Source organism: Carex rostrata, chromosome 9 (genome assembly GCF_964058835.1).
Source record: "Carex rostrata chromosome 9, lpCarRost1.2, whole genome shotgun sequence".
Classification (NCBI taxonomy): Eukaryota; Viridiplantae; Streptophyta; class Magnoliopsida; order Poales; family Cyperaceae; genus Carex; species Carex rostrata.
Genome location: NC_135926.1, coordinates 6277167 through 6298475, shown reverse-complemented (window position 1 = coordinate 6298475; position 21309 = coordinate 6277167). Strand labels below are relative to the sequence as shown.

At 33.3% G+C, this 21309-nt stretch overlaps 3 protein-coding genes across 6 annotated transcripts; 2 read left to right on the top strand and 1 right to left on the bottom strand.

Moving 5' to 3' along the window:
- Positions 1-645: 645 nt before the first annotated feature.
- Positions 646-5158, bottom strand: ALAAT2 (alanine aminotransferase 2). The gene is made up of 15 exons (XM_078308580.1): positions 4951-5158; positions 4625-4675; positions 4451-4501; positions 4267-4332; positions 4075-4136; positions 3407-3485; positions 3211-3315; positions 3021-3131; positions 2615-2752; positions 2462-2536; positions 2237-2357; positions 1980-2134; positions 1809-1883; positions 1253-1456; positions 646-975 (listed from the first exon to the last, which is right to left on the bottom strand). Exons 1-15 carry the CDS (start codon positions 4999-5001, stop codon positions 859-861), a joined length of 1461 nt encoding a protein of 486 aa, XP_078164706.1. The 5' UTR covers positions 5002-5158; the 3' UTR covers positions 646-858.
- A 4394-nt stretch (positions 5159-9552) lies between these two features.
- Positions 9553-14309, top strand: PUM23 (pumilio 23). Of its 3 annotated transcripts, none has more exons than XM_078308219.1 (10): positions 9553-9861; positions 10090-10450; positions 10921-11229; positions 11422-11589; positions 11766-11909; positions 11995-12117; positions 12393-12572; positions 12740-12888; positions 12992-13174; positions 13752-14309. In XM_078308219.1, the coding sequence occupies exons 1-10, from the start codon at positions 9686-9688 to the stop codon at positions 14266-14268; spliced, it is 2310 nt and encodes a 769-aa protein (XP_078164345.1). In that variant the 5' UTR covers positions 9553-9685; the 3' UTR covers positions 14269-14309. The 3 variants fall into 3 exon arrangements, with proteins under 3 accessions (XP_078164345.1, XP_078164343.1, XP_078164344.1); XM_078308217.1 differs by having other exon boundaries at positions 9554-9861; positions 10087-10450; XM_078308218.1 differs by having other exon boundaries at positions 9555-9861; positions 10087-10450; positions 11998-12117.
- Positions 14310-19947: 5638 nt separating this feature from the next.
- LOC144559223 (uncharacterized) lies at positions 19948-21213 on the top strand. 2 transcript variants are annotated; one of them, XM_078308220.1, is made up of 3 exons: positions 19948-20124; positions 20301-20425; positions 20668-21213. In XM_078308220.1, exons 2-3 carry the CDS (start codon positions 20339-20341, stop codon positions 21085-21087), a joined length of 507 nt encoding a protein of 168 aa, XP_078164346.1. In that variant the 5' UTR covers positions 19948-20124; positions 20301-20338; the 3' UTR covers positions 21088-21213. The 2 variants fall into 2 exon arrangements, with proteins under 2 accessions (XP_078164346.1, XP_078164347.1); XM_078308221.1 differs by having other exon boundaries at positions 19977-20115; positions 20279-20425.
- Positions 21214-21309: the final 96 nt, after the last annotated feature.

Genomic DNA, 21309 nt, shown 5'->3' with positions numbered 1-21309 from the left:
AACAATAATAAAATAATTAATTTGATGCACTTCCCGAGTATGCGCATAGCGTGGATGGTAAAATTTGAAATTTAGAGTTTTGGGTGGTATTTGTTTAATTTCAAATTATTTGAGTGTTAACTAAAAAAATTTCGGTGTATCACAGTATCAGGGATATAAATCTGCTGTTATTCCAAAGGGATCATAGGACCCCTTATTTCTATCACAACCGTTCAAAGTTTTTCATTCACGAATCTCAAGAGAAAAATTGTGCCCGAATCTCGATAAAGATCAATGGCTGAGATCGGAATAATAAAGTCCTGTGATCCCTTTGGAATAACAGCAGATTTATTTCCTAGTATCAGAGGCCAGATCGCCAGAGGCCGTGCGGCCGATCAAAGCTATTTTGACAAGGCAGTAACAACTAGACAGATCTGGGGTTCTCTCGATTTCATGTTGCAATCCAAAGAATTTGCATCTCATAAATGCATATATTGCTGGGCCTGAGAGTTCTCAGCCTACCAAATACCAATGATGTGGTGTGACTGGTGTCCTCTACATCATTTTTGTTCAAAAAAATTCAAACAATTGTACATGCTATTTAAAGAATTTGTATAATTGTAATGGGTTAATATTTGTCCAAAATTTATTCAACAGCAATAAAAGTATCTCAGAACTCTCAGGAGCAAATTCCATTTTTGGCAAAAGTTTACACACGCACAAGATTTGTTTTCTCTATATGGAAACAGAGAAGAGCAAAATATGTTTCAAACCATCCAAAAAGCAAGCCGGAATAGGTGAAAAAAAGGTGGATGGCATACTTATTCTTATACAGATTAATTTCTCTGATCGACAGGATTTTCTAATTGGAGAAGGCACTCAATCCCGATATTGGTTCATGAAAGACTCGTGGAAAGTCTTGAGACTAGAGATGATGGCTGGGATTTTATCCTCTTGTGGAAGGATAGTACACCTAAAATGATAGGTTCCAGGTACCTTTATTCACAAAAAAGAGAAAGGAAATATTAGTTCAATTACCATGGAAAAGTAAAAAGAGAGCTAGACAAGTTTAGCTATTGTGAAGAAATTTCATGCATAGACAATAGAGCAACTAATGACAAAGGAACAGAGGTAATGTTGAAGTTCTCAAGCAATTGTGCATGGATGATTATTGGTACAAAGTACAAAAAAACATTTTCTATTTTAGATTTCCCTTTGGTATCTGCCACATGCATTTGCATAAAAGTAGAGGTTAGTAAATGAAATTACAAACCTGACCAAAGCCAGATCCAGGCACAACGACAACTCCAGTAGACTCAAGGAGGCGAAGCGCGTAGAAAGTATCAGGTGCCTTTTTAGCTGCTTTAGCAGCTTCAATCGCCTTTTCTGGGAGGCGAATTCGCGGGAAGAGGTACATTGCACCCTCGGCCTTGTTGCATGTCACTCCCTCCAAGCTGTTCAATGCAGCCTCCAGTGCCTAAATGTTAAATTTTGTTGTTATTTATATCAAATTCTGATCTTCTACATTTGGATCATGCTTTTCAAGTTTTCAAATTTCTGTGCAATAATTTGTTGATCATATGCAATTTGGCAAACAGACTAGTACAGCTACAAAATAGCAATACCAGCACAGTAATTATTTCGGCTAAATTTTTTCTTATCCGGATGACCAAGTACTGTATTAGCCACTCAAAAGCAGTTTGTTTTACCAAGTTTTATCTGTTAATGGGCTGTAATAAAAAGGCATAAATGGCCATCTTTTATTTCCTTTATTTTCTTTGGGCGAACAAAAAGAACAGAGAAAAGGAAGCTCCTTAAATCGATCTTACCTTTGCACGAGAAGCTAGAGACTTAAGAATGCCGTCTCTCTCTGTCGCATATGACTCGTAGGATGCATCTCCTGGCTGCAAAAATTATTTACCGTTATTGTTTTTCTTGAAAAGAAAAAAATGTCTTTTTCCTTTTTGCTATCAGATAGATTGGTTAACGAGTTATGATACCTTTGGTGGGTTCATGACAAGGCTGGCAAGGATCTGGCCAGAGATATTCGAGCAGAGATTAACTGATGCAACTTTGTAAATTTGCTCTCTTACACCGCTGCTGAAGCCAGTAACCTCCATGTAACCGCCTCTCTTGCCACATTCACCATAATATCCTGGTGCATTTAAGAAGGTCAAAAGTTAAGGTATTTATGTTATGAGGAAAGAACTTCTTATTCCTTTAGCACAATTATTTTATTTCTTTGGAGTACACATACCTTTGGAGATAGATTGGTATGAGACCAAGGTAAGGTCCTCCTCACCGTAACCCATGGACCGGGCAACCTTTTTGAAGGAGTTGAATTTTTTGTCATCTACGTAGATATTCTCTTGGTAAACCTGGAGAAATAAAAGAAAAAAATTTAGATTTTAGATTTTGCTCACCATTGGATAGAATAAGTTAAATTACAAACCGAGCTTCAAACAAATAGTGTCAACATTACCTCGTCAGCGAGAAGAACAAGGCCTTCATTCTTGCAAAACTCTACAATTTGCTGCTGGTTTCCCTCCGCAAGAACCTACACCAGTATTCAAAGGGTCAAAACAGTTGGAATATAAATTTAAAAAATCGAGGCACAAAGAGAACAACTTTTCACCTGGCCAGTGGGATTGCCAGGGTTAATCACAACAAGAGCTCTGACAGCAATACCCTTTGATCTGGCATCGTCCAATTGCTTTTTCAACTCAGAGGTCTCCAGTCCCCATCCAGTGGCTTCATCAAGGTAGTATGGAACCTGAAACAACAATTTACGATACAACACTTCAATAAAAAAAGAAAAAACTTCATTTTGCCAGAATTATTGCCCTTACCCTATTCCCAAGCACATTTAACTAGATGTTTGTTTCTTGTAAATTAAACCAACAAGATGAATTTAAATTGTAGTGATCCTTTAGGACTTCAGATTTTTCTTTTGGGGTGGGAGGAGGCATAACTGTCAATCAAATGTGAAAAATTTAATAACTCAAGTACATGAAATGAGATTTAATTGTAGAGACACATACAAGAGTTCCACCATGAAGAGCAATTGAGGCAGAGTAGAGAGGGTACTGAGGGATGGGGCAGAGAATTCCATCAGACTCTGACCTCAGCAACAGTTGCATCATGTTGTGCACCTGAGGAAAAACTTATATTAACAAATAGTAAAACAATTTAGAATTATCTAGCAAAATAATTCGAGTAAATTAAATTTACCCCTGGGCTGGCACCATCAGTGAGAAAAATGTCATCAGCATTGGCTGGGAAACCATCGCGAGCTGCAATCCCTGCAGCAATGGCATCCCGCAATCCCTTAATACCCTGAAATTGAACTTGACAATATAAACACAGAAATAATTCCACAGAAAATAATTATTAGGATATAATTTTATTTAGATTATTTTTTATTTACCTGGCTATGACTGTAGGCACCTGTAGCCTTGCCAGGGATGGAGCTCAGGATTTGTTGAGCTCTTGAAATAGAATCCGAGCTGCCAAAAATAGAAAAGAAAAAAACAAGAAGGATCGACCAATGCAAGGTCATGAGTTTCAACGATATAGGTTTAGGAACTATGTAAAAGGTCCTATAATCAGAGGCATATAATCTGTAGAACTCAATGTTGTTTTGGTTGAACCTACGTTTGACAAATTCAACATAACATCAACTGATACTGACAGTTGCAAATGTTGTGATTTTAGGAATGGATCAATACTCATTGCCCAGCATGCAAGAAATACAAGTTATAGTAATCAAGAGCCAAATATATAAATTGTTTTTACTTCTTGTTTTTATGTGTAAAATTAATTATCACATCAGTTTGGTAAATTAGGTTGTGAATTAAGCCAAAAGGTTCAAATTTCAGTCAAGACAATCATTTACCTCCCGCTAGGTCACCTATAGAGACAACACTAAACACCACCGAAACTACACAACCAAACGCAAAAAAGATTATGAAAACAATTTTCTTAGTTATTTTAAAAGGGGAACCCACTTATAGCTATACAACCCGTAACACTGCAGAATATTTATCATATGAGTATAGCTTAAGGAATAATTGTTTTTTCTTGTTACAAAATTACCTAAATAGAGCGCTAGTCTCAGGTTTTTCCAAAAGGGCAGGATGGTCACACAAGGCAAGTACCTGTAAATTACACAAGATTGCAATTACAAATAATTTAATCACTGTGAAATATACCAGTATATGCATTTGTTTTTTTTAATCAATATTTGCTTAGTACTTATGTAAAGAAAAGAGTAAATTCAGCAATCACCTCACGGAAGAATGTTATAGGGTGCTGACCAAGTGATTGAGGATTCCCAATATTGCAATAAATTATCTGAATAACAATTTGAAAGTTTCAGCAAAAATTAAAAATTGGAAACACAAATAAAAAAATTAGACAAGTACTTCAAAAATTAAAAAAAAAAAAAAATAGAATAATGTAGACTGCAAACCTCTTTGAAAGGGAGTGAGCTTGGGTTTGTTTGTAGCTCTTGTTGCAAGCGCTGGAAAAGGAATCTCAAATTAAGCAAGGTTCATAGGTGAAAATTATCTAAAATTAAATCTGTTGCTAATCCCGATTCCGAAAAAAAAAAAAAAACTGATACAATCATACATTAATACATTACCTGAGCATGAGTAACAATCTCTCCACGCACAGCATACTCACATTTCAAAACCTGGGTATTGACAGAAACTAAAATAAATAAATATACACGTACCAAAAACAAATTGTCTACGCATATGAAAGAAAAAAAAATTGATTAACACGATCTGTTCTGTGTTAAACCCAAACTATGCCACAGAGAAATCAGGTTCGCATAAGCAAAAGCAGTTTAAGGAAGTCATGCACAAGAGAAAATATGTAAAGGGCAATTCTTTAGGTGGGGATTTCGTTAAAACAAACTATTCAAAGGGCATGTTAGCAAAGAGAAATGGAAAGAGGAGCTCAAACCTTGGGGTTAATGGAGTCGACGGTAACCGAAGCAGTAAAGTCGGATCCCATGGAGAAAGAGGATTAAGAGGTGTAGCAGCAGTTGTGATTGAAAGCTCTTACGGAGATGAAAGAGAGAACAACACTTTTGCCTCTCTGTTACTTCTGTGGCGAATCGTCTGAGATGGATTTTATAAAGACGTGTGGCAACGAGAGAAGAAGGAAAGTCAATTGAAAAAACCTGTCAATAAAACTCGAATCCGAATCCTCTACATTAACGTACCGTTTGAGTTAATTTTTTAATCGTTCGATCATAATTCGAGCCAATCTGGCCCACGTCTATAACGAACGGGACCCTTTACTATTAGTGCAGATTTAAATCAGACGGTCTAGATCTTAACTCAAAATTTGAGTTAATGTAGAGGAAACGACTTCATAAAATTCGCGCTTACTGTGGTCGCCCACGGAAAATTAGATAAAACGTTTCAAAAAGAAACAAATGAACTATAAAAATACACCTGGTCCAAATACGTACATAATGTACCCCAACTTTTATCATAGAATGGATTCGGATCCTCCGAGGCACGTGACATGTGGTGATGAATCTGAAGTTCTGAACAGTAGTTTTTCTTTCGTATGTCTCGTGATAAGACAAAGTGACGGATTTTAACAACTAGTGACCTTCTGAAGTTTAGGAATCAGAACTCAGAAGTAATTGAAATTTTACATGCCTTTCGGACAGTGTATGGTTAATGCTTAATAATCATTAACCAAAGTCTTGCAATTTAACAACACACGTAGAAGTAAAGAAGGCAGCAGAGGATCAAACAGGACAGCTGGTGCTCCCAGATTTGATGATGAACCAAAGTCTTAACACGTCTACATCGTTAAAGCCGAGACTGAAATTGTCTGCTCTTGGAAGTTTTTCACGTTTCACTTGATTGTGGGACCCACGTAGCAACGGTCTCTTACTATTTGTCCAGCAAATGATCTGTGAACTTAAGAGGAAACTGATATTATAATTTTTTTGATTGATTCAGCCGAGGTGGCCTCCTCCTCACCAAATGTACGGATTGATCAATTTTTCTCTATCGTCCATTTCAGCTGGCGGTTCAGATTAGTTCTTATCACATCTGTGATCTGTCCATACCTCAAAGGTCCAGCCGTTGATTCTAATTAACGTTACAGATCTCCATGAAACTCTCCAGTGTATTCCGTCTTAATGGAGAGGAGCCGAAACCGTGATTCAGCGGCCGGAGTGGTCGGTTTCGCTCGTCGAAAATTTACAGCAGCACACCTCATTGGTTTCAAGTTTCAAGGCGTGAAGAACTTTTGTTTTCTGTTAAAGGTACCAGTGGGACCCATTTTGCAGCGCTGTCGTCACTCGTAGACAAATTTTCATTTTATGTGATTCATTAATGCACAAATTGTAGTAGTTAAAGATAAACTGTCGGCTTCAAGCCTTCAAATATTTTTCTTTTGATTTTTTTAAACAATTATTTAATCAAATCTATCTTTTGATTTTCTAAACAAGTATTTATATTGTTTAACTCTCTCGTCTATTTTTTGTTGGCATGAATTTCTATATAATGGCATGGAGTTTTGGCGTGTGATTTATACTTGACATAACAAATTTAATGTTAAACCTCATAAATTTTTTTGTCAAGTGTGAACATTTTATATTTAAATTATTGCAGGGTGAACGCTTGAAGAACATATAACATAATTGACATTTATTATGTATATTTTTTTTCTATTAAGTGTAAATCTTTTAGAAATTTAAATTTATACTAAATTATGAAAACGCTGACAATTATTAATACACTCTTTTGAATAAAATTATACGATCTTATAAACAAATAAAAGTATGTCAGATAAAAACGAAAAAATGAAAAATTATATGTCTGTTTGCTCGTTGAAATATGTATTTGTAGAGATTTGAGATGCTTATCTCCAAGTTAAAATGATATATATTTTGATCACCGCCGAATTGTTAAATGTGTAAATTGATATTGTGAGCAGTGTATTGCAGTTTGACTAAAAAAAAAAAATTATTGAAATCTCGAGGAGACGGGATGGCGAAGCCAAGTATCAAAGAGAGACACTGGTCTCTAAAAAAATATACTTCAAAATAATAAACTTGTATTTTATCTTTGATTTGAAAGTTATTTATAAAGCTGGGTTGAAATGCATCTTTCACAATTCACTTTTGCTCCTGCTGTTATCTATATTTTGAAAGTTGAAATAGTTAATTCAAACCGTTCAATATATTAAAATATATTTAAAGATCAAATTTTATATGTTCGGAAACCTTTTATTATTTTTGAGATAAATACAAAGTCATTGTTTTAAAATAGTTCATAATATTCTTAAAAATAATCATTTAAATCTATCTAATAATATGAAAATATAGTAAAAAAAATCAAAAAAATATAAATTTAATCTCCAATCACATTTTATTATGAAGATCATACTGATCATTTTGAATCGACCTAAACTAAAATAAATATGTGCCACGTGATTGAAGTATGAAAAACATGAGGCATTTGAATCCTACTATTTATGAAAGTATATTTTATATTATGAAATATATTTTCAAAATGTTCCTGTTATACAATACTGTTGTTCAAAAGTTATATAAATATACTCAATTTATAGAATAATTATAAAATTGTGCTTCGTCTTAATTTTGTTTGCCCCAGCGCTGCCTCCACCTCCCGAGGAGATGGTCATCAAAATTTGAAACTTTGAAAGGTTATTATTGTAGAGTGGGATGCTTGGCATGAAAACAAGGGAACTGTTTTCCATTTTCTTATTTTGAGTGAAGATTTTGATTTTGTATTTCTTCTCGTTCCTCGCTAAACTATTTAAAAATTGAGGAAATTTTAATATTTTATTCACTTGTCAACGTACGTTGAAAAAGTACACCATTTATATTCTTATTGTTGGTAAAAGCAAAGTTTGGATCAATTTGAGTTCTTTTTAAAATTGAAAAGTGAAAGAAGAAACAATGATATATCTATTGAAATGGATCTGACTGGTGATCAATTTCATAATATCATTATTATTGATAGAAGCTATGTTTGGATTCGTCCAAGACATATTTCGCAACTGTTGGATGCTGATTTTACAAAATTAATTTAATTATATTATTATTTAAGACGACTTTATTTTATTTTTTTCTATTTAAAGGTTGTATATCAGAATAAATTTCAAATGTTATTGTTACTGTTATAGATCATTTGGCTATTATTTTAGCAATTATTTTAGGAAAAAACGGTTAAATGGAACATCACTTGTACGCTGACGATTTTGAGATTTAAAAAAAAATCAACTTTAAAATATCCATCACAAAATATTTTTTTAATCGGATTTTTAACCTGCAACTGTTCATCTGTTCATAATTTCATATATACATTTTAACAGTATGTTTTGCTAAATACGAGATTATCACAAGTTACTTGAAATTTCGACCGCTTTGTGGCATTAAAGATATTTTATCGGTAATTTGAAATTATTCAGGCATATTCTGCATAAAAATAAAATAAAATATTACATAATTTTTTGCCTTCTTTTAAAAAAAAAAAAATCGAATCCAGCTAGGGATATAGGCAAATGTTTGCTAGAGGGTTGCTAACAATTATTAGAATATTTTTCCTCTGGCTTGTCTATTAACTAGAGCATACAATATTATCTGTATAATTGTTTGCAAGTGAAAAATATGTATCAATTTAAATTTATATAAAATTCATACTTAATTTATATTTAGAAGAATGTAATTTAGCTAAATTAAAAGGTTATCACATCCTACGGTCGTTGAAAAGAGAATTTTAACGCATAATAAACAGATGTAATAATTAATCGTTTCATAAAGAAAATAACAGAACATTGTTTGGACACTGATGGCTTTTGAATCAAATAGACAACTGTAATTTACCATATAATCAAATAGTCAACTATAATTTATGCAAAAGGCCTCCCCGTGACAGAGACATGATATTCATTTTTTTAGGAAAAATATGAGACTAGTTTTTAGAGATCTTTGGTTCGTGCTATAGATCATTTTAGAGAATAGAAAGATTTCAGATAATGTAATACTAAGGAATACAATTCCAAAGTGTGTCATTATTATATTTGATTCGTATATAACTATCGCTTTAGTATTTAAAAAAATATGTCATTACCATATTTTGTTCTTACATGACTATTGCAATGGCTATTGAGACACATCTTCACTGTTTTTAAATTAATAAATTTAACTAAATTTTGTCTAAAAAATCTTATTTAGTTTGTATACAATATAAGTCGAACTAATCAAATCATTCAAAGTAGTACACGACCAATCGAATTAAAATATGCAAAGATAAATAAGAACCAATTAATGTGCTAAATTATATACAAAATTGATGCAGGAAATACGAACGTAACAAAGATTTTTTTTTTTTTTTGACAACTTGGTCCTTAGGCAATTCATTGAAAAGAAAGAGAGAAAAAAAATGACAAAAATCAGATGGACCAGCTCTGGGCCTCCATCGATACCCAACCCATAATCCAAAATTGATCCGGTCCTGTCTTAAATCCAGATCGGTCAAGATCAGAACCGGATCATACCGCCTACATGATTCGTCTCTTCTCAACTAAGCCTCAAACGCTGACACCTAAAACCCTCGGCCTTGTTTACCCCGACTCCCAGCGCCTGCGCGCTCCTCCCTCCAAAGAAAAACCGAAGCAAACCTAGCCTAGAGCTCGAGCCGAAATGTTTGAAGAGAAGGAGAAAAGGCACAGAAAGGGATCACATAAAGAGAAGGCATGGAATAACGATGGGAATAAAGGGAGAATACCTCGTGATTCCGGGAAGGAAACAATGTTCGCTAATAGTAAACCGGCCTTGACATATGCTGATTCATTCAAGCCCGCATCTTCTGTTCCCACGTACTTATTTTTAATTTTTGTTTGTTCAGTAACAATTTGTTTTATTATAAAGCAATTTATAAGATAGGTCTGACCGTCGTGAACTTTGCTTTAATTGATATTGCAATCTCATAGGAAACTTTGTTTGCAAAAGAGTGTGCAATTTGGTCAATTGTTGACTTTAAATAATAAAGTTTCGTAAGGGCCTGCTATCAATGTCCATTTTGATATCTATTTTGTATGCAGAAGAAGGGTTGATCCAGACACTGCAAAGTATTTCTCAGAAATCACAAATTTATTGGAAAGCAACAAAATTGAATTAGATGAAATTCCAGCTATATGTGGCAATGCATTAGAAGAAGCAAGAGAAAAAGAGTTAGAACTCGCGACAGATCCAGTTATTAGCCGCACTATCCAAAGTTTGTTGGAGAGATGTGATCTGGACCAACTCTGTGGCTTTTTGCGTGGCTGTGTCAAGTCATTTCCGATTATTGCCACAGACAAGTTTGGGTCCCACGTGGCAGAGACTGCTATTAAGGCGCTTGCTAAGCATATGTACGATGAAAGTTCTAATTCTTATATCGGGGATACATTAAACATGATATGCAAGGTATGCGATTAATTGTGCTCGTAAAGCTTTGTAAATGTTATATGCAAAATATTCGAAGACCCTCATTTTTTAGAGTAGGGTGATCTAAGAGAGTAATAACACTGCTACACACATCAGGTGCAATGTTCTATTCCAATAAAAGCTAGGCATTATTTCTAAATACCAGCAATTATTTGACCGGCAAAGTGGTGTTTATCATGCTCACAAACTGGTTTAACCAATATTATTAAAGCAAATGAAGAAAAGAAATTCTATTTCCTTCAGTGCATGATAAAAAAATCCTTAATACGCAGATTGAACACTAAAACAAGATAGCCAAGGAAATCATATCACTCGCTGTACAACTTCGAACGTTATTATTAAAAAAAACCAAAAACAAATGAGCTTTGAATCTTAGTGACTGATACGTCGTGGAAGCTGTATATTTCTAAGAAATTATTTGTTACTTATAGAGGAACTACCTTTTTCAGGTTCTGGCTAAGGATTCTTCCAGTGTAATGCAAAGCCGGTATGGGTCTCATGTCTTAAGGAGCCTACTTTGTCTTTGTAAAGGGGTTCCTCCAGACCGATTGGATGAATTCCATGTCACCAAGAGGTCTGATGTGCTTGCAACTCGTCTTAATTCTGGACCTAACAAGCTCCCTGGAGTCGAGATAAGAAACGAGTTTGAAAACAGGTTTGAAACAATTTTCAGATTTCTTGTCAGAGAGATTGCAGACAGCGCAAAAGGTGAGATGGCGAAGTTAAGAGTTGACCAGTTTAGTAGTTTTGTCCTGCAGGTACATGTCTACATCATCATGTCATTTAATTTACTCTTTTGTACTTTCTTTTTTCCGTTTTAGTTTTGCTTAATTAAGGTCGTATATTTAGCTGTCACTTATTAAAATTATTTCAGACTGTACTATGGTTATCCTTTTGTGCTTAGTTGTTTCAATCCTCGCTGAGTTAACATAATTTTTTCTTTCTTTCAGACTGTACTAAGGTTATCAGTTGGTAATGATGAAGAGCTGCTTTACTTTATTAAAATTGTGCTGTGTGGGCCTGAACAAACCATTGGAGGAGAAAATATCATTGGTTCAGAAAGAAAAAATGATATAATGGGTTTACTGGAGGATACTGCCTCAAGCCATCTTTTAGAGGTGCTTTTATATCTCTTTATTTCTAGTTATTGTATATGGTTATAACTTATCACTTTATCCTGAGATACCCCTTCTTCTTCTCTCATTGGGTAAGTGAGAGTAATTTGTAATTTGCACTATGGTGTAACTTCTAAGCTGAGCTACCTATAATAGTGTGACGGGTTATGATTTTGTAGGTGATCATTGAAGTTGCACCTGAGAAATTATATGATGAGCTTCTTACTGAAATCTTCTTGGGTTCTTTATTTGATATTTCATCTCATTATTGTGGTAATTATGTGGCACAAACACTAATTTCATCTGCCAGAAACAGCAATCAGGTATTTACTGAGAATAAAACATCCTTTGAAACAAATTCAATCCTTTAATTTGAAAAAGATTATGATTTTATTTTGCATTTGTTAGCAGATTGCTCAAATCTGTGAGGAATTAGGTCAGAAATTGAAGGAATTAATTGAAATTGGAAAATCAGGAGTAGTGGCTTCTCTCTTGGCTGCTTGCCAAAGACTTGAAACCTATCGTCGTGAGGTATCTTTTCATTCAGATTATTCAAATAAATATTATAGCTCTATTATGAAAAATGAGATCTTTCTTCTCCTTTTTGCACTGTCCAGTTTTGGTCGCAGTAGCCTTTGTGTGAAGGTGGACCGAGTGAATAGAACAGAAGAGAATGTAGGCTTATAGATCAATCCATTTACACCAACAAAAAATTAAAAACAATATGACATTTTTATATCCCTCTGTAAATATTCTCTTTATCTATTTTTCATGACAGGATCTGAGCAGACTTTTTTTTATTGCAGTGTTGTCAGGCTCTTGCTGAGGCAGTTAGTGGGAATGCTGAGTCTAATGGCAATATAATTGAACATATTCTATATCTAGATGGTTATATATTTCAGAGGTCCCGTTGGAAATGGCCTTCCGGTGAAAAAATGAATGTTTTGGGTTGTCTTATGCTGCAGATCATTTTCAAGTATCCCAAGGTACAGTGCGCCCAATTATCTATTATTCTATGTTCTCATTTTTTTTCATTTTTGAGTAGTTTGGTTGTTTTTGGAAGTGGAGATATTAGATAATAGCTTCTTAAAAGGACTACAATTCAATGAAAGTAGCTCCATGATTTTTACGTTTTCTTTCGTTTTCCAAACAGCAATACATTCGGCTTTTCATTGAGAGTCTAGTGTCTATGGAAGATGAGCATGTTTTTCATACTGCAAAAGATTCGGGCGGGGCACGTGTGATTGAGGCTTTTCTCAGTTCTGACACCAGTGCAAAATTTAAGCTTAAATTGATTTCCAAGTAAGCAATTTATTTAGTGGAAACTAGTTGTTTTACCATTTTGTTGCATTCTCAGATAATTATGTAATTTTCCTTGTTCTTTTTGGTTTGTGTATGTTTTTAGGCTTAAAGGGTATTTTGGGGATCTTGCCATGAATGCCTCGAGCTCATTCACAGTAGAAAAATGCTTCAGTGCAAGTAACATATCTTTGAAAGAGGCTATCTGTGGGGAATTGTTGGGTATTAGGTCAGACCTTTCCAAAGCGAGGCATGGGTTTCATATACTAAAGAAGCTTGATATTGATGGGTACATCTTTCTCTCCTAACCTTTTCGATATTAAACATTTGATTTTAGTTTGCAATTAAGCGTCAAATCATCCTGGAGAGTGGAGACAACTACATGGTAGATGAAAATCATGAAATTGCCCCATGATTTTTTGTTCCCCATTTCTGCAGAAATAAATAGTAGCAATTTCACCAATAATTTAATATTACAAAGCATAAAAAATGTAGTAATATAAAAAGAAGATCTATATGATAATGTTGTATTGCAATAGTATAGTAATATTGATTACTTTTGTGTTACTGGTTATGGTCTTATGGATCCACATTTGGTCATCCATAGTCATACCCATAGCTGCACCTGATAAGCCATTACTAGTAATCCTAGACCAATGCATATACATTATTGGGCATGGTTCATGTAGGGTTTGGTTACTGATGATATACCTAAAATAATGTCCAAAGGCTCCAAACTATTCTTTGCATTACTAGAGGGATATACAATGTATGTTGTGATTTTGCCGGGTGTTATGAGGAATCATTTTACTTTCATTATGCCAAGTGCTGAAAGAAAGCTCTTTTTGTTCTTTGGTTTTATGCAGATTTGCTAGACAACCTGAGCAGTGGAGAATGAGGCAAAAATCAAAAGAATCAACTTATAGAGAGTTCCAGGCTGTATTTGGTGAACCTATGGGTAAAGAACTTAAAACAACTGATAGCTACAGTGAAAATAATAATGGAAAAGAAAGTCATAATGACAATGCTGATATAGAAATCAAGGAATTGGATCGCATTGAAATGCCTTCTGATAGAAAACAGAAAATAAATGAGAAAAATGATATTCGATATTATGATGCTTCTAAAACAAGCAAGAAACAGAAAGTCGGTAGACCGCCTTTTCTGAAAAGCAGAAACAAATTCATCAGCAATAGCATTAACACCCCATTTGTGAGGGAATCAGGAAAGAAAGACTACGCAGCAAGTGAACTTGCACAACTAGCCAGTAAATCAGATCTGACAGCTGGAGAGGTCAGAAGTTTATTTAATGCTTCACTGAAAAATGAGAAGGGTCAGTCCAAAAATTTTAAGGTTCCTTTTGTGAGTAAGCGCAAGCGCTGAGTGCTTAATCAATGTAATTCTTTCCAGAATTTTGATATCTATATTTCTTGGATGATTTATTTATAGTTAGGTCCCAATTTTGATCTAAAAGAAAGAAAAATCCGTACTAGTTGAAATTCTCATTCCTCATCTTCAAGTATTTTTCAAAATTATTCTACCATCAGAAATGTTGAAGCTAGGGGTGCAAATGAATCGTATCACGGATTGGATAGTGATAAAACCATATCCGTATCCGTTTTTTTTTTTTTTTGGATACGCATATGGATTGGATATCTGTTTTGTTATAATGGTGAATAACATAATTTTTTTTCATAATATATATATTAAATTATATGAGGTTGGCTACTCTACTTATATAAGCATATGAGGGCATATGCTCACAAGTTATTTTTTCATTTTCAAAATCCAAAAAGTTGATATGAACCGTTGGATGTGATCTCTATATTGAAATGTGCTTGGAGACCAAATTTTACATTTTTTTGAATTTTTTTACTATTTATTAAGTCACTTTGAAAATCGTTGATCCAACAGTGGCTTAACAAAATAGTAAAATCAAAAGTCACTGTTGGATTAGTGATTTTCAAAGTGCCTTAATAAATAGTAAAAAAATTCAGAAAAATGTAAAATTTGGTCTCCAAGCACATTTCAATATAGAGATCACATCCAACGGTTCATATCAGCTTTTTGGATTTTGAAAATGAAAAAATAACTTGTGAGCATATGCCCTCATATCCTTATATAAGTAGAGTAGCCAACCTCAAATTATATGATATATATCTACTATTAAGATACACATAATTATTATTAAAATTTAAAAATATATTTGTACCTATATCCGTATGGATATTCAAATATTGGATATCTGTATTTAATTTTCGGATATGGGCGGATAATATTCGGTCTGTTTGCACCCCTAGTTGAAGCTTTTTTTCATAATTGTTTTTATGCTTAGAGATGTATAAATTAATTTGTAGGGAAGGAGAAAATGTTTTTTTTTTTCCTTTTTCCGATCAATGGACGTGATCAAACTGTTGATTTGGTTCCATCTCCAAAGGATTGAAACAATGATTGGCCCATTTAGGTTGCCATAATGACACGCAAGACTAGACAATTGTGCAAATTTAGAGTTTTCCTAACGTTTTCTTGCGATATAGCCCTTCATTTTTTTTTAAGAATTGATCACTCAATATACCTCTCATCTTCTTAAAAATTAATTATTAAGTATACCTCTTAGGAGTAAAGCTAGGGTGTGATGTGCTCACCAAGAGAATTTGGTGAGCATAACTCTAAAAGTATATCAGATTGACTTCAAATATCAAATTCAAACCGTTGAAATCTATATACTTCATGAGTGATGCATATACACGCAAAATTTTGAAAGTTTCGAGTTTATTTGCTACAAGGTCAAGCAGTCAAAGGAATGAACATTTTATAAGTTAATTTATAAGTTGTTTTATACATTCAATTTTTATTATTTTTTTGACCGCTTGACCTTGTAGTAAATAAACTCGAAATTTTCAAAATTTTGCATGCACATGCATCACTCATGAAGTACATGGATTTCAATGGTTTGGATTCGGCATTTGAAGTTGATCTGATATACTTTTGAAGTTGTGCTCACCAAATTTTCTTGATGAGCACATCACACCCTAGCTTTACTCTACCTCTTAGTATATATATATTTCGGTAATGCAAATGTGAAAAACTAAATGGTTAGAATTGTCATAATGCGAAAAATTTCAAATTAATTTCCGGATTTTAATTCTAAAATTAAAAATAGAATTGTTAGAATGTGAAGATTTTGAAGTGTTGAATTGCATAAATTGATTATTAAAATATATTGTATTGAATTGTTATTGTGTATTTATATTTCTTCAAGATCGGTTTCAAATAAAAGAAACTATATAACTGTCGAAAATATTTTTTTTTAACTGAGTTCTAAGGCTTCGTAATACAATTATTGTACCTGACCACGCTTATATATACACTTGACGCTTGTTCCATGGCAGTGACCTTGTAGTCCTCAAATTAAAAGAATATTTCTGTTTATGAAAGAACAGAAAATTTATGCACGAAATATGTTTAAAATTGTTGTCCAAATACATAGCAGTAGATAATCTATTTCAAAAAGCACATATATCTAAAGACGTATATCTAATATTTTGAATGTTTAAGTCAAACAATACGTATCTGTTAAAATTTCAGGTATCATTTTGCTTTTTTCCTAAAATATACGTGCTACTTTTTCATAAATGAAGGCACACATGACACATGTAATGGCATAAGTTTGTCTATTGTTTATTGTTTATTGCCGTATAGGACAGGTTTAACGAGTCACATTCTCAACAGTGTTGGACGCGTCCCAGTGCATCTCTCCACTTGGATTTTAAGGGAAAGACTTTGAGCACTAAACTTGATAAAAAAAAAAAAAAATTTACAATAGCAGTACAGTATATTTAATCCACTGGACCTGATTCTGATAATCTAATTACTATCAAGCGGTCCACGTCATCAAGCTGACAAGAGATTTCTTAATATTATCCTGACGAGGGATATCTTAATACTATTTTTATTTTTTTGACAAGTGGAATAAAATTAAAACGAAATTAATATTAAATCTTTTTCAAATGTTATTGCCCGGTAATAATAAAGTAATTAGATTAGACAGTATTAATTACAAAAATTGAAATATCTCTTGTATACTACATTTGTATATAATATAGTAAGAATAAGAAATATCAAGAATTAAGAAATTCGGTGCTTCTACTTTACTCAATCTATACAACACTTGAACTTTACTGCATATTATTCCATCTTAAAGCATATTAATTTGATATATCATATATCATAGTAGTCTGAAAAATGCCAACTCACACCTACTTCATTTATCAAACACGCGTTACTTTTCTACTGGACGGATGGTCAAGATCCATCCTTGTATCCGTGCAGGATTTCGGATGGTTTAGATGGTTTGCTTTAAGAAATTAGATGATACCAGTCGGTTTAGGCTTCAGTCCGAGGAGTGTTACAAATAGGGGTGCAAACAGATCGGATATTATCCGACAATCCAAATTTATATTCGAAAATTAGATACAAATATCCGATGTTTGAATATCTGTACGGATACAGATACAAATACAGTTTTAAATTTTAATTATATGCATCTGAATAGTAGATATATACTATATAGTTTAATATATAGAGATGGGCTACGGTGAGTTGCAAAGTAAAAGCGACTATTTTACTTCACGCTCATATTTTGCGATTTGAAAGTCCAAACGACCGATCCGAACTGCCCAACATGATCTCCATATTGAAATGTGCTTGGAGACCAAATTTTACATTTTTTGAAATTTGTTTACTATTTATTAAGTAATTTTGAAAATCGCTGATCCGATGGTCCAGAAATTTTTACTGTTCATAGCCAAACAGCAGTTTTCAAAATTGCTTAATAAATAGTAAAAAAAATTAAAAAAAATGTAAAATTTGGTTTCCAAGTACATTTCAATATGGAGATCACATCTAACGGTTCGGATCGATCGTTTGGACTTTCAAAATGAAAATACGACGTGAAGTAGATATTCGTATTCGTTTAATATCTGATATGTATCCGTATGAACCGTATTAAAAAAAAATACATATGATACAAATACGAATATGAATATGATTTTACATTTTTACCGCTATCCGATCCGTTTGCACCCTATTTATAATACAATCAAATAAAAAATTTAAAACAGGCCATGTTACTATACCCGTGATTTCAGCCGGTTTAACACATGTATCTCACTCTCACGGTCTCAGTACATGATTTTGTCCTTACTTCTAGCTTCTAGGTATTCTGAAAAGCTATCGCAATGGACCGTGGCAGTTAGCCAGTTAGGGAAGGAAATTATATGAATATATGATTGTCTTTCACTATATTAGTTCCATCACATGACACAAATTAATCCGGATCATCTTGTCATACTGAATTGGGCAGAATTCTAATCGGACAATGCGGATCTAACTCCAAAATTTGAGTTACCTAGAGGATCTGATCCGGACACGACTTGTGCCGAGACCTGTCAAACTATCCATGGACCTGATCATGACCCAATTATAAGTTTGTCGCCGAATTAAACATAATATCCATATGTTAATTAACAGGATCAATGTTGTACAACTGTATTTCGGATTTTCGGTGCGTCGGGGCATAACTAATTTATTAAAAGGAAAATGTGCCAAACAGCAAATCGTGCTCTTTGTCTGTTGACAATTGTTTCGTTCCAATATTATTATTTCAAAGACACTGACATTAAAAAAAATGAAAGGAAGGTACAATGAAATGGATTGACCTTCCTGTGTAAATATTGAATTTATTATGACGAACATTCCATATTATAAATTAATTAATTGACTTGTAAATTCTGTGTGTTTGACAAGTAAAGCAGTGATGATTTGAGCATTTTAATTTTAATTAAAATACTTCCATGAGTAAAGTAAATCATTAAATTATTTTATTATGATACTTTATACTATCGTCACTTCTCTTACCAATATGTGCAGACAATTTTTTTTTTTCAATCTATTTTATAACATCAAACGCCAACTTTTCATGGTGAGATAATTATTAGTTCTCTTACTAACATAATAAACGCTAAATCTATGTGAAGATGAGAGAGACATATAATAAATTTGGAAGTGAAAGGGTGTGACATTTTCAGGATCAAATGCAGCTTGATCACATTCTCTGATACGAATCGCATTTTACAAGTTTAATTTGTTTAGTCGAATGCGGGTCGCGTTCCAAAAAACAACTTGATCATATACTATCATGTTTTATAATAATATTGTAAGTTAATATCGACATTTTTTAATTCAGTCAATATTAATTCAATAGATTTTTTTTGAGTTACCATTTCAGAAGAAAAAAAATAGACGGAGTTGACATAAGTTTGAAAAAAAAAATATTACCTGATACACATAAATATTTGTGTGCCACCTTTTGAGACTGCACAGATATTATCTGCGTATCTTATATATATTTTTTTCAAAACTATATCAACTCCGTCTATTATTTTTTGTGAAATGATAACTAAAAAATTCGATTAATCCAATCCTTTCAAAATGATCAAAATATATCCAACAAATACCTCATCAATTAGTTTCTGACATTTATAATTCTAACAATAAACAATAGCAACTACTTCGAAAAAAATATTTCTAAATTGCATTATCTATATAGTATATAGTACCCACTCAAACGGTAACTACTAGCTAATAGCTATACATAATTCACGATTGCTACCTACTACTTTTATGTGTCCCCATGGCCATAAGGGAAAGTATCCTTTGCAGAATTTTTTCATGCGGAGCTTTTAATCTGATTCGTTTGTTTCGAATCGAACAGACTAGATTAGATCTTGCCCGAATTTTAAAAAAACTCAAAATTTGGTGAACCCTTAATCCATTCCGTCCGATCCGAAATGAACGGACCAGATTAAAAGCTTCACACAGCTCCGCACGGAAAAACTCCGCAGAGGATAGCGTTCCATGGCCATAAGCCCATAACACAAAAATGGTTTTACACTTTTACTATAGTCAGCTACTTTCAGTCTTTCCCTAAAAAATTCCATTCTTTATTATTTGTCTTTTTCATCTTATCTTCCTTCTCTTCTTTTTGGGCACTACTGGAGCATTTTGCACATCACTATCAACTACACATTAATTGCCATGGGAATATGAGATCGTACCTTTTTCCAACTTCTTTCTACGAACAAAAATGAATCTCTTTTCATGTTTTTGGGGTCTTATAAGTGTAAAAGTTTTGTGAGACAAGCGAGGCAGTAATCGGCTACTTAAATTGTATGAACTGTTCTTCATTTTTTTTGTTGTTCTGGTTTGATGCAACTTTATCATTCATTACTCTTATTCAAATTCCTTATTTGGATTTTCTGAGAATTTATTATTATGAACCACCTTATGGTAATGAATTAATTTGGTTGTTGGCTCTTGATGTTTATCACAGCTTTGCATCTGTTCCGGTACAGAGAAAGAACTTTTGCTGGAGAGAAAATTTGTGGAGATAATGAGCTTTTCTCTCTATAATGGGCATGAGGATTCCAATTTTAAAGAGAAAGAGAATTATTTGAATTTGCGGTTGGATTGGTCAGAGGTATGTAAATCTAAACCTTCTTTTTGGTTTTTGCAAATTTCTTCAATAATTTCAGAGCAAATGTCCATTCTATCATATCGGGCGAAATTCCTTTACCTATGTTTTGATATTCAGGCAAATAAAAGATTCAATATTTTACTTATATCCTTTTGTGAAGTTCGTAATATATAAATTAAGTAAACTTTTCAAATTTAATACACATGTTATTCTTTTGTTTTTTCTAATTCTTTCTGTTCCTACAGGAATCACAACAATATCATGAAGAAACAGACAGTTTACTAAAGCTGCCTCCATATTTATCTGAGAATAATTCAAATACAAATCGAACAAAGTCTACCACAAAGAAGAAATCATGGATAAAATATTTCTCTTTTTTGAGCAAGTTCACCAAGCAATCGAAGACATCATTACAGAAGAAACAAGTATCATATAGCTTTACATGGAAATCAAAGCGCTGTCCAAAACTTGGTCCTGCAACTGGAGTTGCATGCAAGTTGGCTTCCATCCATGAAGCAATCAGAAGAACAGCATCTGGACCTCTTGTCCGTTGTTTCAATCCCGCAAAAGACGAAGAAATTGAGGTGCCTTATATTCAATTAGAGAAATTGGGGTACTATGCTTTGAGAAGAGAAGCATTTGGACCCATTTATATGGTTACTTAAAGGGCTCACTTAAGTGTATTCTTCATAATATTACATTCTATTTCATTTTTGCTTTCCATTTAGGCCGAGGAATTCGCTGTTAGATGTATGATTATGACTTCAGTACAAATGATTAATTTGTAGTTTGAATTGTCAATGTTCGCAATCCTCCCTTTTCAAGTTGATGTTGCAAGAATTTAGATGTTGGTAAAAAGCACTATAGGTCTGATGGGCATCACACGT